General features: G+C 46.5%; 2 protein-coding genes across 2 annotated transcripts in view; one reads left to right on the top strand and one right to left on the bottom strand.

Annotated features, from left to right (window-relative positions):
• Positions 1-1,811: 1,811 nt before the first annotated feature.
• On the top strand, positions 1,812-7,078 carry LHFPL5 (LHFPL tetraspan subfamily member 5; the record flags this gene model as incomplete). The annotated part of the gene is made up of 2 exons (XM_079781651.1): positions 1,812-2,223; positions 6,756-7,078. The coding sequence occupies 2 exons, from the start codon at positions 1,812-1,814 to the stop codon at positions 7,076-7,078; spliced, it is 735 nt and encodes a 244-aa protein (XP_079637777.1).
• An 11,744-nt stretch (positions 7,079-18,822) lies between these two features.
• SRPK1 (SRSF protein kinase 1) overlaps positions 18,823-22,127 on the bottom strand; it is a 90,538-nt gene continuing 87,233 nt past the window's right edge. The window contains exon 16 of the mRNA XM_079781224.1: positions 18,823-21,799. Coding sequence (XP_079637350.1) covers positions 21,615-21,799 — 185 coding nt within the window. The 3' untranslated portion in view covers positions 18,823-21,614. The remainder of the gene's footprint in view (positions 21,800-22,127) is intronic.

Below are 22,127 nucleotides of genomic sequence, written 5' to 3'. Positions count from 1 at the left end.
AATGCAGTATGTGCAGAAGGAGGGAAATACACCGAAATGTTAAGGGAGGTAATGATAATAATATACAAATAATAATAAAAACATTTTTGAGCACTTTGCATGTTAGGCCCTGGGCTAAGCAGTTTACACATATTATTTTACCTGACATTTATATGATAGAAACTATTATCACCCCCATTTTATATATGATGAAACTGAGGCTCATGGATGGTCCCTTAGCCAAGTGCTGATTCAAATCCAGACTGCCTAAAAGCCCAAAGTCCAATTTTAAAAAAAATCTTCATGCGAGAATATGTTTTCATTCATTAAAAAAAATTTTTTTTTATTGATTTGAGAGAAAGAACTCACAATCCAGGTATGTATGTGCCCTAATGGGGAATCGAACCTACCACCCTTTGGGGTACAGGACAAAGCTCCAATCACTGATCACACCAGCAAGGGCCAAAGCCCATCTTTCTTTCTTCCTTTTTTTTTTTTTTTTTGTAAATATATTTTTATTGATTTTAGAGAGGGAGAGAGAGAGAGAAACATCAATGTTGAGAGAATCATTGATCAGCTGCCTCCTGCATAACCCCTACTTGGGACTGAGCCCACAACCTGGGCATGTGCCCTTGACCAGAATCAAACCTGGGACTCTTCAGTCCGCAGGCCGATGCTCTATCCACTGAGCCAAACCGGCTAGGGCTGTCCATTTTTTTTTAATGTTTATTATTTTTTATTATTTTTAAAATATGTTTTTATTGATTTCAGCGAGGGGAAGGAAGAGGGAGAGAGAGAAAAACATCAGTGAGAGCCCAGCCGGTGTGCTCAGTGGTTGAGCACCCATCCATGAACCAAGAGGTCACTGGTTTGATTCCCCGTTGTGGACTCGTGCAGGAGGCAGCCGATAGATGATGTTTCCCTCTCATCGATGTTTTTTATACTTTATATATAATGTATTTATAAATAATTATAAGATATGTTATTTATAAATAATATATTTAAATACCATGCATATATGTAAATATCTCACTGTTTTTGAGGGCAGGGGCCCTGCCCTTTTTATTTCTGTGGTTCTTGCTCAGGGAAGATACCCTCCAGCATAGGGCTTCGTAACTGCAGGTTGCAGGATGGGAACTAGAAGCCAGTGACCAGAAGATGACATCAGAACAGGCTCTGCTGGCCTGGGGGTTGGAGGGCCTAGGAGGGCGACCAGGGAGCCCGGGAGGGTGGGATGGGCTGGGGGCCGCGCTCAGGAAGCGGTTTTGCGGCAGGAACTGAGCGGGAGGAGTGTGACAGCCGCAGTCCCACCCTCCCAGCTCTCGTCCTCGCTCTGAAGAGGAACCAAGGGCCTCGGTTCCCGACCAGGGCGTGTGGGTCGGCGGCTCCGCGCTTACCCTGGGCGGCGCGGCCCCACCCGCCCTCCGGGGCCCCTCCTCCCGGGCCCGGGCGCTGTCCGCGGTGCTGAAGCGGAGCTGTCCGAGGCGGGAGGAGGGCCCGGCCAAGGGGCGGAGCCTCCGGAGCCCCGAGCAGAAAACCGGGAGGGGCAGGGCGGCGCCGGCGGCCCGAGACCCCCGCGGGCGCGAGAGGAGGCCGGAGGCCCGAGGCGGCCGGCTGAAGCGGACACAGGCACCTGGACAAGCTCCTGAGGGCGCCAAGGTCGTCCTCCTCGTCCGAGGAACCCTCTCCTCCACCTTGGAGGAACCCTCACCTCGAGCCCCGACCTCAGCCTGCTCCCCAAACCCGGCTGAGGAGTGGCCCGCTCTGGGCCTCCTTCCGCGGACACCGACGCCCAGCCCAGGCCCGCCCAGGCCCGCGCCCGCGCCCTCGCCATGGTGAAGCTGCTGCCCGCCCAGGAGGCGGCCAAGATCTACCACACCAACTACGTGCGCAACGCCAGGGCGATTGGCGTGATGTGGGGCACGCTGACCATCTGCTTCTCCGTGCTGGTCATGGCCCTCTTCATCCAGCCCTACTGGATCGGGGACAGCGTCAACACCCCGCAGGCCGGCTACTTCGGCCTTTTCTCCTACTGCGTGGGCAACGTGCTGTCCTCCGAGCTCATCTGCAAGGGTGGCCCTCTGGACTTCTCCTCCATCCCCTCCAGGGCCTTCAAGACCGCCATGTTCTTTGTGGCCTTGGCCATGTTCCTCATCATTGGCTCCATCATCTGCTTCAGCCTGTTCTTCGTCTGCAACACGGCCACCGTCTACAAGATCTGCGCGTGGATGCAGCTGGCTGCTGGTGAGCAGGGCTCGCGGGCGGGCGGGGCAGGGGCCCACCCCAGGCCACAGGTGCAGCTGCACATCCCATCCTCTGTGGAGGCTCTGCGTCCCCCACTCAGCTCGCCTCCTTCAGCCCCTCCCTACTCGCTGCTCTATAGAAGCTTCTCAGAAGTAGAGGCTTGGCTGAAATGGAAAGGACCTTGGAGACCAAATTGTTCAACGGCCTTATCTTGCAAATGAGGGACTGAGGCCCAGAGAAGGCAAGTGACTCGCCCAGGAGCACAGAGCTAGTTGGTAGAAGAAATCAGGTGTCCTGACTCCCAGGCCATTACACCAGAGACTGCAGCTGCCTTGGGAGGGAGGAAAAAAAGAAAGCTTCCATTGTCAGCTGTGTGGGAAGGCAACCCAACTGCCAGGCAGAATAGTGATGCCAGTCAAGCCCACTCTAAATGCCCACGTCACCCACTTCTGTGTATTTGTTCCTTCTCCTCCAAGGATCCCCAGATCCCTGCCCTCACTCCTTCCCTCCCACCCAGACTGCTCTCAGGGGAGACTCTACGGCCAGCCCTGGATTTAAAATGTTATGTGCATGTGGCCTTTCCCATAGAAACTTGCATTTAACTTCTCTCTTTCATTGTGGAGTGGAAGTCTCTGTTCCCTCATTATAGGGTTCCGGGCTTGAGGAAGTAAGTGGAAGACATTGTGTGATGTGGAGGGGTGCTGTCTAGGGTCTCTAAGACTATGTAGGGCAGGTGGTTACTATCGGTGCTCAGAGGCAAGACCTTCCAAGCCCCCTTCCCCTGCTCCTAGCTCTGGCAGGACTCAGTGGGCCAGCTGGTCCTACTCTCATCCAGAGCTCAAGAAAAGATGGCCTAAGACATTGTCCAAAGCCCATAGTCCCTCCCCACCCCAAGGACTTCACTCAGCCTGTCCGTACTGGGGAGATGTCCAGGACACTGGGGACTGTGGACAAGAGTGAAGCAGCTTTGACATGGTTGGCTAGAATGAGAAGCAGTGTTATCCTTAACAGAGGGAATGAAACGGGTCAGAATCCCAGACAACTAAACACACAGACTCAAGACTGTCAGGGTTGGAGTGGACCCCAGAGAGCTGCAGCCCTCTGCCCCCCAATAATAGATGAGAAGTTGGGGCTGAGAGAGATGATAAGAGCTGGCCAAACTGTAGCAGGTCAGCTGGCAGCCAAGAGCTTAGGAGAACGAAGGCAGAGTTGCACATTTACGCAGTACAATGATTTGCAGAGTCCCATCACGTGTATCACGTGGAGGACCCTCATCACGATGCAATGGGGAGGGTATTCCTCCCATTTTACAGGCAAGGCTCCTGCGGTAACTTGTCTTTGAGCACACAGGTGGTGAGGGACAGAGCCTTTGGTTTCAGATCTTGTACCCAGGCCTTTCACCAGGCTTCAGAGCTGTCCCCCCCTCCCCACCCTCCCCCATCTCCCCTTCCTCTGTATCTCTCTATAAGATGAGGAAAAGGCCGGTGGGCAGTGGGGAGGAAGAAGGGAGAGTGAAGGTTTAGCAGTTTTGTGACAAAGAGGAGTAGAATGGACCTTGACATGCTTGCCAACTGGCCTTGCATATTAGAGTTATGGGATGCTAGAATCACAGGCACCCCTCTCATTCTCTGCACTGCCCCTCCCCCAGCCTCCCACAACAGGTGTCACTTGCTGAACAGGCCGTGCTGGGAGGGCCTGGGTGCGGGAGGGGCCATCGGGCCATCTGAGCCAGGCGGGTCATGGAACTGGAGACACTGTTGGCAGAGTGGCCGGTGCCGTCCCATGAAACATTTATGCTGGGGGAGAGCAAAGGTGGTGTCCTGTTCCTTTCCTCAGTGCTGGGGAAGGGAAGATGAGCAAAGGGAGGGATGGGGGAGTGGGATCCCACAACCAGCAGCTGGGAGATGCATCTATTTGACGAGGCCTTAGCTGGTTAGCTTGACCTTGCCAAGAAGCCTGGGACCAAGAAAGGGAGCAGGAGAAGGGAAACCGTAACAAGGTTAAATGAGCTCTGGATGCCAGGTGTAGACTGTGTGATCCCAGCTCCTAGCAACGCAGGCAGGGCAAGCTACTTGTCTCTCTGAATCTTGGTAACCTCATCGGTATAATGTAGTTACAGTACCTCTAGCACGGCTCTTGCAAGGGTGGGATGATGTAATGCATGCAAACATGGCTCACGCTCAGTGAGGGTCAGGTGGGGGCTCTGCCCTCACTGTTCTCTCCGGAACCCAGGCTGATCGAGTATCACCTGTCACTGGAGAAGGAGAGGGGCCTCTGGAAGGTCTCTCCAAGCTGTTAAATGCTCTAGCCTAGAAATGCGCACATTTTATTGGCCAAAGCAAATCAGATGGCCTTGTCTAACTAACTTCAGGGGAGGAAGGTGGTCAAGGGTGTATAATTCTACTGTGCACCTGGAATATTGTGAACAGCTTTAATGACATCTACATCCATCAAGGATGCGTCCGTCTGACTTCAATGCCAATAATAAGAGCAACAACTGATATTAGTTGGCCACTGAGCATGTACTAGATACTGCAGTAAAGTTTCTATACATATCACACTTAATCCTCATAACTCTGCTACGAGTCAGACATCACTATCCCTGTTTTACAGATGAGAGAATGGGAGTCAGAAAGGGTAACTAAACTTGCCTACTACCTCGTACCATGCTGGCCACAAATGGGGCTGACCCCGCAGTGCCTAGCACCCCAGGTGGGTGGGTGGGGTGCATACAGAGGGCTATGGTGCCCACAAGACCAACCTGTTTTCAAGTCAGAGCCCTGGGCTCTTTTCTGGAGCCCCACAGGGCGATACTGTGAAGGGGGAGGAGTGATGGGGAGAAGCCCAGGAGGGCAGCGCCTTTCCTCGTTCACCTGCGCATGAACATCTGTGTGAGCCGCACCAGGCACCAAGGGCTGATCTCGTACCAACAGGGGAGCCCACAGGTTTTACCAGAGAGCTCGGGAGGGCCCCCCAACCCTAAATATCTTCCTGAAACACTTCTCAGTTTGTCGCCAAGTGTGAAATGTCACCACTAGACACATTCCGCCCTTTGGAGATGTCACAACTGGGAGTAGAGGGAATGAACGTTGAAGTTGAGAAAGTCAGGAGCCGTGAGTTCAGGTCTTGGCTCTGCCGTAGCTGGATGACCCGGCAAGTCACTTGGCTTCTCTGAGACCTCAGTTTTCTAACCTTAAAAATGGGACATTACTGTATGGCCTTCTTCACAGAACTATTTTCAGGTCAAGAGAAACCTGCAAGATGAAGGATTTTGTGATCTGGAAAAGGACTACATATATGACTTCCTCCTATAAACAAACCAAAGGAAGGTGGATAGACTTGGGTGAGAGGTGGACCACGTTCCTGTGCACTCGTTTGATCTGCTGGCCTTCCCCTCGGAGCTCGCTGAGCCCACGTTAGGTAACGCCGGGTGCTGTGAGGTGCTGTGAGGGGCGCCTGGGTAGGCACAGCCTTGAGCCCAGAGAGCCTCAGGCCTGTGGAGCAGCGCCAGAGTCTGAAAGGGCCCCCTGCTGGCATGGCGGCTGTGCTCGGGGTACCTCAGTCACATCCCAGGACTGTGTCACCTGTCTGTGCCGTGTGGGGAGGCACACAGAAGTGGGGGCAGGTGGGGGAGTGGGCTCTTTGGCTGTGAATGCTGTCACCGATGGGATAATAGTAGAAACACTCAGTGCCAAGTATGTGCCGGCCCTGTTCTGAGCACCTTTCCAGCGCTAACTCACTGGAATCTCACTGCAATCCAAACAGTTGGGTATTGTTATCATCCCTTTTTTACAAATGAGGAAACTGAGGCAAAAAAGCGTAAGTGGCTGGCGGGAGTCACACAGCTGGTTAGCCAAGAGCTGGGCTTGCGGTGAGCTGTTCCTACTGAGACAGCCCCCACCCCGAGGAGCGCTTTCCGAGCAGGGTCCGAGCCCACCTGGCCTGGAACCAGCGCTTTAACCGAATATCCCAGGGGTTCTCAAACTCAGGAAGTGTGGGCAGCTGCGTGGTGCTGCCCCGGAGGGTGAGGAGATCTGATGGCTTGAACAGGAGGTTCATGAAGGAAGCAGGCAGAGCCGGGCTGGACTTCTATATTCAGTGAATCCAAGATCCCTGGGCTGAAGGACACACCACTACCCTTCGTGCTATAAAAGGAAAACACTCCTAATAAGTGATGGCCTGACCTTTCTCACCACGTGTTTCAGAGATGTTGAAATGTGAACAGAGGTGCATCTTAGGAGTGATGAGTTCTCTGGGCCGGGACGGGATTTTGGAGGGCTCTGAGGCTGGGTGAGCCAGCTGAGGGCCTGGGGGGACCCCCTGTCCTGTGCAGAACCTGCCCTGGGCTCGGAGCCTCTCCCTGCCGCTCCCGCGGCTCCTGGGTGAGCTGCCCGGTGTCCCAGGATGGTCGGAGCTGCCCATGTGCCTCTCCAGGCTGTTAGCACAAGAAGGGAGGCGGCAAGATGACAGCAGTGCGCATCTGGTGTGGGCTGAGCACACCCAGCCCACACACCTGCCCTCTGCCCCTTTAGCCACCGGCCTGATGATTGGCTGCCTGGTCTACCCAGACGGCTGGGACTCCAGTGAGGTGCGGCGCATGTGCGGGGAGCAGACGGGCAAGTACACGCTGGGCCACTGCACCATCCGCTGGGCCTTCATGCTGGCCATCCTCAGCATCGGAGATGCCCTCATTCTGTCCTTCTTGGCCTTCGTGCTGGGCTACCGGCAGGACAAGCTGCTCCCTGACGACTACAAGGCCGATGGACAAGGTAATGCGCTCCCCAGGGAGGCGGGGCTTCCTCCCAGCCAGTCACCCAGGCTGGGCCCTGGCCCAGAGTTGGGGGCACAGCCCTGATTTCAGAGGCAAAGGCTAGCGAGGGTTGCAATCAGGTCGGTCATGAGGGGGTGGCAGTGCTGTGGGGCAGAGGCTGTCCGATGTAAAAGGGTGTTCCCCGGCATTCCCAGGGAGTCCTGATCCAGTTGGGAGCCAGGCCTGCCTCCCCTAGAAAGCAGCCCTGAACTGCAGATGGGGGAGCCCGAGCTCCCGAGGTAGCCTGGGGGTTCTCCATATGCCCGTCCTGTTGGTTTCCTCACCCACAGCCTACCCCTCAGTCACAGAAGGCAGTTGAAGCGACCCTGGAGGCCGGGCGGACCGGGAAGCCTCCGGACTGCTTCCCAGTGGCCTCCGTCCTCCTGCGCTCCTGTCTCTCAGGAAGCCCTTCCTCCGTCTTGAGGGGCTAAGGCTGCCCCACACCCTGCGAGTCCTGAAGCGCCTACTCCCAGCAGGTGGCCACGGTCCGGGGCCTGTCCTACTTCAGAGACCTCTCTAGTCTCGTTCCCCATAGCCATCCTCCTATCACCCATTGACCTGAACTAGAGGACGCAAACTCCCTTCCCCTGGGACCAAAGACCTTCCCGGGGGGGGGGGGGAGACTGAAGCCCTCCAGGGAGACCACCTGGAAGTTCACAGAGTGGAGGAAGCAAAGGGGCACAGAGCTCAGGTCTTCTCTGGCTCAGCCCAGGGCCCACTTCTCTGGAGGGAAGTGATTGGGAACATCTCACCCTTCGAGAGACTCACAAACCTAAGTTATGTGGTTAAAGATGGAAACCAAATTCCTAGAAAGGGCTGGACCCAGGGGGAGAGAATGGGTCCTGGGGATGCTTAGGGCCTGGGTCCCTTGCAGACCCCATAAAGGGAAACGGAAGCAGTATTTACTGAGCCGCCTCTGTGTGCAGGAGTGAACAAGGTTCGTAGGGGCCGTTTTATTTAATCTTCACAGCAACCCCGTGAGGCAAGGTTGGAGGAGGGTCCCAGCATCTACAGAGCTCTCTGCACGGAGGGTTCTTCTAGGAAGGCCTCAGCAGGAGCTGCTGGCGGCAGGCTGCCTAGCTCTCAGCTTCGAGACACTGGCACTGAGCATTTTTATATTACTCACTTGTGTTATTTCTTTAAAATGTTTTTTATTGGTTTTTAGAGAGAAAGAAAGGGAGAGGGAGAGAAACACTGATGTGAGAGAGAAGCATTGATCCGTTTCCACCTGTACCCACCCTACCAGGGACGAATCCGAAACCTGGGCATGTGCCCTGACCAGGAATCAAACTGGTGACCCTTCAGTGCATGGGATGATGCTCAGTGAAGGGAGCCACACCAGCTGGGGTTCATTTGTTTGTTTGTTTTTCTCAGAAGAAAGAAATTTTATTCATACAATTCCTCTTTCAAGTGCTTTCTTATAAAGAGATGGTTTTGTCCCTTTGACACTTTAAAAAAAATATTTTGATTGATTTGAGAGAGGAAGGGAGAGGGAGAGATAGAAACATCAGTGATGAGAGAGAATCATTGATTGGCTGTCTTCTGCCCGCCCCTCACTGGGGATTGAGCCCACTGCCCAGGCAGTGCCCTTGACAGAAATTGAACCCAGGACCCTTCAGTCCGAGGTTGATGCTCTGTCCATTGAGCCAAACTGGCTAGGGCCCTCTGACACTTTATTAACTGAAACATCAATTCACTGTTCCCTCCTTCCTTCCCTCTCATTTTGACCCCATGAATCTTGTCTTCCATTTTCTCAGATTTTCTTCTCTGCATACTTCATTCTCCTCACTATCATACAGGATTTATTCCTTTTGCTTATTACCTGCTAGAAAACACCCACATGAACTTCTTGAATTCATCTAACTACTCAATGAAGTCATTATTGTTGCTGACAAAGCACAACATTGGGTCAGGAGAGCAGAGTTTGATTCCCAGTTCTTTTGAGCCACATTACCTCAGTGTCCTTTCCAGTAAAAAGGGGGTCATGAACCCCTGCTCTTGTTACCTCCATTATTGTGTGGCATAAATGAAACAATGAAAGCAGAAATGAAGACTTGCACCAGTTGCTAATCTACTCCTTAGAGGTTAAGGAAGCAAAGTAAATGAGTAAGGGCTTTAGAGTCATAACTGGGTTTAAAGTTTTGGCCACATTGTTAACTAGCTGTGTGACTTTGTAGAGGTTACTTAATTTCTCTGAGTCTCAATTTCCTCATCTGAGCCTCATTTCCATGGAGTTAAGTAACCTACTTCAAAAGATTGTGCTCAGAAACAAGATAAAAATATCTGCTCTTGTGACTTCATTAAAGATTGTACTGGAGTTTACAACCAGTGCAATTAGTCAAGAAAAAGAAATGAGAACTTGAATTTGGAGAGGAAGAAATAAAAATAACTTTTTAAGAGATGATATGACTTTGCATATAGAAAATTCTAAATAATCCACTAAAAAACTATTAAAGCTAATACGCAACTTTAGCAAGGTTGCTGGATATAAGAGAAATGTACAAAATTCTAATGGGTTTGTATAACTCAAAATGAACAATTTGAAAATGAAATTAAAAAAACAATTTCATTTACAATAGCATCAAAAAAGGATAAAATGGAAAAATTTAACAAAAGAAGTGCAAAGTATATACATGAAAAATTTTAAACATTGTTGAAAAAATGGCCTAAATACACTGAGTGGCCAGATTATTATGATCTCTGAACACATAATAATCTGGCCACTCAGTGTATATCCTATATAATAAAAGGCTAATATGCAAATTGTCCCCTCAACCAGGAGTTGGACCAGCAGGCAGGCCGGCCAACAGCCCATGTCCCCTCCCCCTGGCCAGGTTGGCTGGACCCCACCCATACACGAATTCATGCAACAGGCCTCTAATGTATATATACACTGAGTGGCCATATTATTATGCGTTCAGAGATCATAATAATCTGGCCACTCGGTGTAAATGAAAACATCCATGTTCATGGATCAGAAGACTTAATATTGTTAAGCTGGCAATATTACCCAAACTAATCTATAGATTAGATGTGATCATTATACAAATCTCACCTAGCTTTTTGCAGAAATTGACAAGCTGATCTTAAATTCATATGGAAATGCAAGAGACCAAGAATAGCCAAAACCATCTTCAAGAACAAAGTCAGAGGATGGACATATCTTGATTTCACCACTGACTAAAAAAGCTACAGTAATCAATATGGTGTGGTACCTGCCTAAGAATAGACACACAAGTCAATGGAATAATAAAACTGAGAGACCAGAAATAAGCCCAAACATCTAGTGCTGACTGATTTTCAACAAGGATGCCAACACCATTAAATGGGGGAAATAACAGTCTTTCAATAAATGGTGCTGGAACAACCAGATATCTACATGCTAAAAAAATTAAGTTGGATCATCCACCTTACATCATATAAAAAAATTAATTCAAAGTGGACCAAAGACCTAAATGTAAGATATAAAACGCTTAGAGGAAAATGTAGGTGTCAACCTTCATGACCTTGGATTAGGCAATGGTTTCTTAGATATGACATCTAACACACAAGCCACAAAAAAAAACCCCTAAAATAGACAAATTGGATTTTATCAAAATTGAAAACTTTTTGCTTTAAAGGACACCATCAAGATAATGAAGACAACTCACATATTGGGAGAAAATATTTGCAAATCATAATTATAATTCTATTATCCAGAATATGTTAAGAACTCTTACAACTCAACAATAAAAATACAAATAACCCAATTTTAATTTATTATTATTATTTTAAAATATATTTTTATTGATTTCAGAGAGGAAGGGAAAGGGAGTTAGAAACATCAATGATGAGAAAGAATCATTGATTGGCTGCCTCCTGCATGCCCCCTACTGGGAACCAAGCCCGCAACTTGACTGGAATCCAACCCGCGACCTTCAGCCGGCAGGCTGACGCTCTATCCACTGAGCCAAACTAGCTAGGGTCAAAGAACCCAATTTTTAAAATGGGCAAAAGATTTGAATAGACATTTCTCCAATGAAGATATACAAATGGCCATAAGCACATGGAGATACTCAACATCATTAGTCATTAGGAAAATGCAATTCAAAACCACAATGAGATGTCATTTCACACCTACTTGGATGGCTATAATTGAAAAGATGAACAAGTGTTGGTGAGCATGTGAGAACTTGGAACCCTCATACACTACTAGTGAAAATGTAAAATTTTGCAGTTGCTGTGGAAAACAGAATGGCAGTTCCTCAAACAGTTAAACATAGTTACCATGTGACTCAGCAATTCCACTCCTAGGTTTATATGCAAGAAAATTGAAAACATATGTTCACATAAAAACTTGTGCATAATAAAAAAGTGGAAAAATTCAAATGTGTATTAACTGATGAGTGGGTGAACAATATGTATATATCCATCCAATGGGATATTATTCAGTCATAAAAAGGAACTAAGTACTGAAAATGGCTACCATGTGAATCTTGAAAAAGTAACATTAGCCTGACTAGTGTGGCTCAGTGGTTGAGCGTCAACCTAGGAACCAAGAGGTCACGGTTCAATTCCTGGTCAAGGCCCGTGCCAGGGTTGTGGGCTTGATCCCCAGTGTGGGGTGTGCAGGAGGCAGCTGATCAATGGTTCTCATCATTGATGTTTCTCTCTCTCCCTCCCTCTCTGAAATCAATCAATCAATCAATCAATCAATCAAATTATATTGAGAAAGAAGCCAGACACAAAAGACCATATATTATATGACCCCATTTATAAAAAAATGTTCAGAATAGGCAAACCCATAGAGACAGAAAGTAGATTTTAGTAGTTGCCTAAGGTTAGGAAGAGGGGCAAGTTGGGAGTGATGGTTAATGGGCACAGTTTCTTGGATGAGAACATTCTAGAATTAGCAGTGATGGTTGCACAACCTAGTGAATATACTTAAAACCATCAAGCTATACACTTTAAATGAGTAAAAAATTATGTTTAAAAGATTGTGCTGAGGTTTAGATAGTGCATATAAAACACTAACACTGCCTGCACATTATAGCTGATTAATCAATATTAGTTCTCTCCCCCTTCTTTCTGGTAACCCCACATTTCACATCATCCATTTGCCCAACCAGTAAGGGCTCCTGTGCTCAGTTGCACAGACACCTGTGGTGCAGTGGTGAGGGGAGTGCAGTGGTGAGGGGAGAAGTCTAACTTGGACCTAAGGCCTGATGATGGAGACCTATCTAGCAATATGGAATTACAAGCTGATCAATGTTATGAACAGTAATGCAAAGCTTTCTTGAGAATGAATGAGGAATTATCCTGAAAACAAGCCTTGGTTGTAAGCTAGCACCGTTTTCTCTTTCTCCTTGCAGAGGAAGTCTGAAGCAGCTGAAGGCGGTGAGTATTCCACAGGAAGGTGGTCTGCGTGCCTTGGATGGGCTGTGGCTTCTGACCCACTGAATCCTCAGCCGGAATGACTCATGCGTCTGGGCTTTGGGGGCTGCGAGGTGGCCTGGGGACCACCCAGGTAGGACTTGGCTGGTATCTGAGTCCTTCACTGAGGGGTAAACAGCAACCTTTTAGTTTTGCTTTTGTCTTGAGAAGTGGAAAAAGAGCAGAGAATTCAAAATAGGCAGTTTCATAAACTCATCTTTTTGTGGAGCGTGGCAGACAAGAATGCCTTTTCAGAAGTCATGACTGTAATGTGGACTCTGACTTTCAGAAAGAATTGGAAGTGATTTTTAAGAATAGAAAAACCTAATAAAATAGGAAACATAAGAGGAAAACAAATATCGCAGGAAGCTAGGCGAACAGAATTACTGAACTGATATTATATTTACTTCCATGCTTCCCGATAGCTGAGGCAAAAAGGCACGAGTGAACAATTTTAATGTATGCCTGAAAAAAAGCACAGCACATCAATATCTTTATTGTCCTTTAAGTTTCCAAAATGTGATTGAGCAAGAACATTAAGGAACACATTCTAAAGAACGATAACGAAAGAAAAGCCCAGGACAGGGCCAGCTCCCTCACAGCTGCCCTATGGCGGGGCAGGCACTTTGTGTGGGTGGGAGGGAATATCTCCCTTCAAACTACGTTAATTTTTCCAAATTACCTCCCAATCTGTGACCATGTACATATACTTTTTCGAATAATTTAAAATTAGCATTGCACCTCCTTAGATGTTTCTCAGACTGCACCCAAATACCTGGGGATCTTGTTCAAGTGCAAGTTCTGACTCCGGGAGATCAGGCCACGGACACTGCCTTCTAACCAGCTCTCCGGTGGCGGGTGCGGGCATTGGGATCACTCTATTAGAAATAATTTCTCGTTTTCCCAATGTTCATTAAAGACTTTAAAAGTCGCCAATTGCTAAACTGGACCGTGGTTATCAGCCATTTTGGGTTGCCGTCATAGCTTTCCAATAGATTCTGGAGTGGGATTAGTCAAAGGTAGCTGCCTCTCTGTCTCCTCCCCCTTTTTTGCACTACCTTTTATTTACATTTTAACGGACATGTATTTTTTTGAGGGGCATTGAATACTCTCATACACTAATGAGGAGGATGCACGCCTGGGTAGAAATGAATCAAAATGTGAGCATCCATGGAGTTTTTTTTTCTCCCTTGGCTATAAAAGTGTCAAATTTCACAATCTCAAACTCTGTTGTTGTTTTAAAGATCACAGGTCATCTATTTCCATGACACTGGAAACGTAGGGAATAGAATTCTTCAGAGATGAACTTGTTCCTGCCCGCATTCTGTCCGAAGCCCTTTGCTGCAGGATTAGAACCTGGCAGGCTCCTGAGAAGGCCACCCACTCTCTACAGAACTTTCCAGAGAAGCAGAACTGCAGTGACCACACCAACGATATTCAGACTCAGTCCCTCTCTCCTGATGGGGACCCCAAGTTCTCTTCCGATCCCTTCAGACCTGCACATTATTTTCCCTCTTGAGACTCTCTGTGAAAGGAGGGGGTGAAGGAGTCCATGCCTAGGTGCCTCCAGGTTTGAGTGTCCCACAGCCAGTTACCTGAAGGTCTCCAGTGAAGGCACATGGGACACTGCCCCTGGCTCTCAAGGGCATCTGAACAGGAGGCGGCTAAGTGAGCTGGATCACTTCAGGTTGAAGTTTTGAGGGGCCTTTGTGTCTTCTCACATTTTGCTCCTTATTGATGCTCAGGGGTGGGTGAGGAAGAGGCCTCGGGAACCTGAGTCCGTTAGGAAGCCTAATAAAGACTGGGTGAACATAGGATCTAAAAACTTGAGACTGAATTGATTTTTTTCCCCTTTGGGACCCCAGATCACACCTTTTCACAGAACCCACACTGACCCAATCAGAACTGGACCCCAAATTCATAAATCTACTTGTGTTCTAGTAATCTCTCTCTATATAAAAGGCTAACATGCGAAGTGTCCCCTCAGGAATTCGACTGGGAGACCGGGAGTTCAATTGCTTGCTATGATGTGCACTGATCACCAGGGGCTGCGTGGAATGAAGGCAGGCCCCAGCTGGCAGCCAGAAGACTCTGATCAGCCCTGATCGCCGGCCAGGCCTAGGGACCCTACCCGTGCACAAACTTTGTGCACTGGGCCTCTAGTTTGTTATAATCATCAATGACACATCTTGTAAAACACGTTGGGTTTGGCACACTAAATGGTGAATGCTTTGCAGGACCCAGAGGGGCACTCGGTCTGGATAACACCTCACTGGAGCAGTGTCAACACAATGATAGGCCCTTCAGGCCGTTTCCTGCCTGGGGGATGATGCGGAGAAACAGGGTCTTGTTGATTATCCGCACTGAATGATGAGGTGTTTCAAGGAAGAGGTGTTTCCTGCGTGGGCTCTATTCCCTCACAGGCGAGGGTAAATGCTGAGCAGGCTGTCGTGGACCTTGTTCTAGCTCAGTCCAGCAGCAGTCAGGTGTCGTTCTCCTGGGCTGTAGCACATGACATCTGCACCAATGCACTCTGACCACCTGCCCAGGCAGGGCAGTGACCCTCTCCAGTGCAGATGGGCGAGGGGTGAGAGCCTCCCAGTACTGTCCCTATTGTTGCTGATGGAAAATTTTATTAAAAAATATTTTTACTCGTTTCTGAGAGGAAGAGGGAGAGATAGAAACATCAATGATGAGAATCACTGATTGGCTGTCTCCTGCAAGTCCCACACTGGGGATTGAGCCTGCAACCTGGGCATGTGCCCTGACTGGAAATTGAACCTGTGACTTCTGGTTCATAGGTCGACGCTCAACTACTGAGCCATGCCAACTGGGCTGATGGGAACTTTTAGAATGGGATTTAAGAAAGATCATATTCGTATTTTCTTGTGCTGAAAAATTATTTCAGGTAAGTTCTGTAGCTTAGTGAGTTTTTTAGCTGCATTTGTTTATTTCTTTAAAAGTTTTAATATTTTTATTGATTTTAGAGAGGGAAACATCCATTGACTGCCTCCTGCGCCCCTACCGGGGATCGAACCCACGACCTTTGGTGCATAGGACAATGTTCCAACCGAGCCACACTGGCCAGGGCTGTTATTTATTTTATACAAAACAAACCCAAAAAACAAACACAAGCATTTCTACCTTCAGAAGCCTCTCCACCTTCAAAATATTTCTCACTGAAATGGCAACTGTGGTTATTGACAGAAGCTTCTGGGGGCTTAAGGTGCACCTTCAACAGCTGGCACCTCGCACTGCCGGGCACAGCAAGCTTCAATGCTGGGAAGGAACTGCAAATGAGTCACCACCCAGCGTTCCCCTTCAGTTTTATCTTCAGGGAAACTCAGAATTCAGCCTCCCCACTATTAGTAATCAAAAATGATTACTAACTGCTTATCAGCATTCTAAAAGTGGCTTTACCTTTAATAAATTCTTAAAAGGCACCTCCAATCTCCTCTTTGAAAGTATATAGAAAAGCAATAAAACTAGACTCCTCTAACCAAGTTGCCTTACTCCTTGCTTGCCTGTCTTTGGCTAGGGCTAGGGATGGTTGTGATGCCCAAGTCTCACCAACGACTAACAGAAATGGCCAAGAGAGGAAGGACTAGTCATTTATACATGAAGTGTGGACTGGAAAGATACCCCAAATGTTTTCATTTTCTTACATCTCTGTATATTACCTTTGCTGCATAAAAAAATTACCCAGAACTCAGTGGCTTTAAAACACTTGTTTCACCCTGGCTGGTGTGGCTCAGTTGGTTGGGTATCGTCCTGTGCAGCAAAAGGTTGCCAGTTTGATTCTTGGTCAGGGCACATGCCCAGGTTGTAGGCTTGGTCCCAGGTGGGGTGTGTGCAGGAGGCAGCTGATCGATGTTTCTCCAAAAAACCAACCAACCCTTTCAGTTCCTGTGGGTCGGAACCGGCATGTCTCAGCCACGTGTCTCTGCTCAAGGTTTCTCAGTGCGGCAACGAAGGTGTTGGACGTGATTCCGAGCTCAGCGGTTGTCTGCAGGGCCGTTTCCCAGAGGCTGTTGTACTGAGGGCTCTCCACAGCAGTGTTCACATGGCACCTCAGAGCAAGGGTGCTGAGACGAGCAAGGTGCAGACAGAAGTCACAGCCCTTTTGTAACCCAATCTCAGAAATGACATGGTCATGTTTGCCTTAATGTTAGTCACAAAGTCCAGCCCACATTCAAGGCAAGGGGATTACAAGTGTGTGAATAACATGAAGGGGAGTCATTGGGGTTCTTTAAAATTGGTTCTCAGTTACCCTATTTTTTGGTGTCATAATTAAGTACTTTAATTTCCTGCTGGGTTAGGCATTTACCAGAATGCTTTACTGGAACAAAGATTAGATTCTAGTAACCTCATGTGCTGCTGACGGATACATGTTTGTTTTGTAATGAAGTTGCTCAAGATGAAAGAAGATCCTGAAAGCCCTCCCCCACATTGTTATCTAACCTCAAGAGGACTTAGAATAGGGTCCACTAATGCCCAGCATTCCTCTATATTTGGTAAAACCATAGCTACCAATGCAGTATTTTAGGGGCACAACTTATAAGAACATAGCTCCAACCGTCGGCAGCTGATGCACCTTCTGTAATACAATCCAGTTCTGCCAAGTGGAGGACAAGAAGTGTTATTGTGTTAAAATGGACAAAAGCTAGGTCTGCATTAAGGACAAAAGAGATTATGATAAAAAGTGAACTTGGGAGAATGTAAAATCAAATTGATTATCTACATATTAAAAACCCTCCCCCCATTAGAAGGAATGGTGCAGTGGGTAACAGAACTAGGTGCTAATGTAAACTTGCTTAATTACTTAGTTAAAACTTAACATGATCTCAAATTTTCTGGCTTTTAAACTGGGATATATGATTTCACAAGGACTTGGTGTGGATTAATATCTGTGCAAAGACTTAAAGACAAATGCATATCATACACTTAGTTTTTAACCCCTTTTAAAAACAAGACTTCAGTGACATAAAACAAATTCTGCCTTGGGCAGTTTTCTTAGTGGTTAGAGTGTCAGCCCACTCACTAAAGGGTTGTAGTTTGATTCTAGTCCGGGAATGCATGCAGGAGGCAACCAATCAATGTTTCTCTCTCCCCCTACCTTTTTCCTTTCCACTTTCTCTAAAAATCAATGGAAAAAATATCCTCAGGTGAGGATTAACACAAACAAATTCCTCAAGGTCTATATATTACCTTTATAATTTAGTTTATATTTTTATCTTTGAAAACAGAAAGAGCTGTTACCAATGCCTTGGCACGAAATTGGTGGGCAAAGTTCAGCTTCTATTGTCAATAAATCACAATTTTCTGTGATACAGAAGACTAAGAGCAAATCACGTTCCTTAGAAGGCCAAACTGGAAGACTCCACCCGGCTTCAAAAATAAAAGAATAGGCAGTAAGGAAGTCGATTTATAACCTGGCCCTTTCTGAAATAACTATAAACCACTTCTCTGTGGACACCTGGGGCAGATGGAAAGTTAAAGTGGGGTTATACTCCACCCGTTTGCTGGTTCCTTTGAGAGAGTTAGCTATAAGCTCTCCTAGGGCAGTACTTAATTTTCCACACTCCTGAGTTTTAGGTCTATTATTTAACACAAGGCTTAGAGTGAATGCCCAGAGTGGTCTGCTGAACATAATGGTTTGATGAATCCTGATTTAATATTTTTAGGTTGTTTTTAAAACAAGTTCCATTATGGTCAACATTATAATATGAATATACTATGTATGTCTTAATATGGCACAAAACAAATTAATTAGAGCAGTTTATGTAGTTCAGGGATTGGAAAGGACTTCCTATGAATAATACTAAAAATATCACAAATAAAAATGAAAAGCAAATTAAAACCTAGAAAAGAATGTGATGGAAAAAGTAAAACAATGCATTTCTAAGTCCTTACCAAGTCATCAGAAAGGAAGCACGCCAAAAGAAAGCTGAGTACATGGGCAAATAACCTAAAATTACAAATGGGCAATACGATCCATGAAAGAAGTTTCTGACTTCAGACATGCCCTTTTTTGGGCAATCAAACTGGCTACTAGGAACAAAATGAGTGAGATTATAACAGGCTCATTCAAATACATTTGGTCGGAGCAGAACAGCCCAACTGTTCTCCAAAGGAGTTAGGCGACATTTATTAAAACCTTAAAAATGTGCTTCCTCTCTGGCCCAGCCATTCCATTTCTAAGAATTTATCACAAGGAATGAATCAGACAAGTACACAAAACTTGTGTACGCGAGTTCACCATGCCAGTGCTTTAGCCAGAGTCCACAATCTTTAGCATTTCACACACATGGTGATTGCAATCGAAGGAAAAAACACACCACGAATATTCTGGGACAAATGCTGTCAGATGTAGGATTAACAATTTTCTTAGAACTTTCCAAAATGTACTGCTAGTCCATCCCAACCCCAACTTAAAGGCAGAAGCAAAGCTACAAACCTCACAGAATAGCATGTGTTCAGGCTGTAGTTTCGTTGTATATTTAAGTTAAAAAAGCACACAGAGCCAGCCGATCCCTTCCTCCACTCTGAAGCGTGGGTCAGACCAACCTGGGCAGTAAACGAACACGTTTTCTGGAAACATGTGGGTTATTAAACTGTTTATTGTATTGCATTTACAAAGAAAACAGAATGCATCCAGTAGAAAGAGTAAAAATGGATTCAGGGTTTTATTTTAACTGACAGCAAATAGAAATCCTTTCGTGAGATCGTGGTAATCTGACGTATTATGATTAAATTCAATAAGGTACACGGGGTACTTGGAAGATCAAATTCTACAGCTGCCTCTTTCTCCGGCTTCTAATTCATCTGGCTCCTTAAATGATGGGGGAAGCCCTTATTTCACGAGAAAGAGTTCCAAAATGAAGTTATAGGTTCTCCTACTAAGTTCTTTTCATGTCAACTGTTAAAATGGGGCTATTTGTGTTTTGGTTATTTCACCTTAATATCATAACCGGAATTCCTGTAATCCCACAGTTGTGATTTGACAGTGTAGAATTCAGTTCCAGTCTGCTATTGCTTTAGATGTAAATATATATATATAGTGAAAACCCAAAGTGGATTAGAATTGAAGGATTTTCCCTGCCGTTGTTTGATACAATCTATTCTCTTTATTCTTGATAGATGCATAGGCAGCCTTACTTAAAATTCTTTCTATAGGGCCCGGCCAGTGTGGCTCAGTGGTTGAGTGTCGACCTATGAACTAGGAGATCGAGGTTTGATTCCCGGCCAGGGCACATGCCCAGATTGTAGGCTCGGTCCCCAGTAGGAGGCATGCAAAAGGCGGCCAAATAGTGATTCTCTCTCATCATTGATATTTCTATCTCTCCCTCCCCCCTCCTCTCCGAAATCAATAAAAATATATTTTAAAAAATTAAAAAAAGATGCTTTCTATAGGAACATGTCTAATTTCAGGACTACCCAATCAAGGATCTGATGAATGGCTGGCCATAGTTATTCAGGGTAATGTGTTAACTGGATTGCATAATTGCACCACTTTTTCCTTTGCCATTGTTGGTGAATAAATGATAGAATCTATATTCCAATTCCCGTACAGAAAGCTGGCTACCCAAGTCTCCTTGGGAGCTTTGCTAGCAGAGCCTCACGCTGCACCTCCTTGGCTTCTGTGAGTCAGTCCTGTAGCGCTCTGGAGAGTGCTGCGATCCCAAGGCCCTCTTGGTCCATGTTCAACAAGCGGCTGTGGCCTCTGTCATGCCCTTTTTGCTTTTCAATATGAACCGAGAAATATGCAGTCTAGGGCAAGTCTGAAAGAGACCCACTCTAAAATAAAATTCATAAAGCCTTCTCTCATTTGAAAAAGAAAACACCTCAAATACATCCAATCATCTCAAAATTGCAGTTAAAAACTTACATTATACAAGGAAATAGCAGCAGAGAATGGTTAATCCTAAACCAACCACACACACACACAAAAGACCCAAACCCTCAAAATAATGAAACAAATGCCCCCCCCGCACCCCCCCGTGTTCTTTTATCCTGGGATTTTATTTAAGACCTGCAGCCTCTGAGAAAAAGAGAAAGGCAAAGCCACAGAGGGAAACTGCTCCAAAGCCACATTTTGGACAAGACGAAGAAAATGCTGTAAATAACATTTGGGGACCATTTGGAAAAGGATTAAGAACTCTAGGACATTTTCTTCTTAGATGGGAAATCTCTGAAGCCCAGATCTCCTTTCTAGAGTCAGCCTGAATTCTTTAGCCATGGGGAAATAAACTCAAGTGAAGTGAGTCAAGTGCCAGCCAGGGATTAACCTTTTGCACTAGGATGTCGAGTGTGACTCGACACGGTTAGCATTAGAATAAAGGAATCGAGAAAAAAGCAAGCGAGTGCAAAGGGTTAAAAAAAAACCCCAAGACCCTTCAAACAGCCAATCAAAATAACTCTGCTTTTAGGACAACAGAAGATACGTAGGAAAGGACAGTTTGCAGGACACATGTGGTTCTGAAGAAATAACTAGTCAATGGTTCTGTTTTTGTTTCCATCAAAAATCTGACTGAAGTTGCAAGGCTCTTAGAATTATTAAGAGAACATGACATTATTTTGATCAGTGATATAATGGTACCCAAATTTGGTGTTTATACATCGCATTTAAAAAGACAGTAAAGTCGCAGGAAAAATGTGAACATAGAGAACAACAGAAACAATCCAGGAAGATGGTGCAGCCTGGATACAGCAAGTTTAATGTCTCTGCTGTACAGAGAGTAACCCTTCCCCCCTTCTCATCCTTATGCTGGCAAGAGGATATGCACTAGAAAATTTGACTCTTAGAGTCAGTGAATAAAAGGATGAGCTCCTACATATTCATAGCTCTTTTCAAAAAGGCTGCTTATTATTTAAAGGATGTCCTAATGGAAAGACAAGGGCATAGGGCGAGAGGCTGTTCCACATTTTAGTCCATTAGTCTTTGGCAAAGCCAATCAAGGCCAAATTCACCTAGGATGCCCAATGGCTGTGGGGGAATCTCCACAGGGTCAAATAAGCAGACCCAAACGAACATGTTGGAATAATAAAAAAAGCCGCCCCAAATCTAGAAACCCTTGAGGAAGAGCTTCACCTGAAAAGGGAAGAGGGAAATGCTTGGAGGGAAGCGGAGGGGCGGCGTGTGGTCTCTGCTGCGGAGCTGGGCTGGGGCTTAGGAGTTGAGCCAAGGGTGCCGGAGACAGTCAGCGGCAGTGGCTCTCTTCTCGGGGATCAGCTCCAACATGGGCAGTAAGAAATCCGTGAAGCCAGCTGCCTCTTCCTGAGACCACTCATACTTCTCCACTAGAACCTCAAAAAGGCCCCAGGGTTTCAGCTTCGTGATGTGTTTCAGGTCACCTGTGGTAGAAGCAGTACAAAAGAAACTGACCGACACTGACAAATGATAAGATTTCATTGTGGAAACCCAGTAGCAAATCCAGGTAATCTATAAAGAATCAAATTTTACCACCAGAATCTAATTCTCCATCTATAAAGCACCCCCCTTCTCTACTTCAGTCCCTGGAAAGAAGTATCTCTATTTTTTCAAGAGGGCCTAAAAATGTAAGGAAACTTGTTTGTTCCACTGTTCCAGAATTTTAGCCTTGGTCAAATCTTCATTTAAGGAAATGAAGATTAAATGCCTGTATACTCCAGATGTACTCAATATGGTGTTCAAAGGCAGTTT

This window comes from Cnephaeus nilssonii (genome assembly GCF_951640355.1).
Source record: "Cnephaeus nilssonii genome assembly, chromosome: 9".
Classification (NCBI taxonomy): Eukaryota; Metazoa; Chordata; class Mammalia; order Chiroptera; family Vespertilionidae; genus Cnephaeus; species Cnephaeus nilssonii.
Note: the sequence above shows the minus strand (reverse complement) of the source record. Positions and strands in the feature narration are given on the sequence as shown.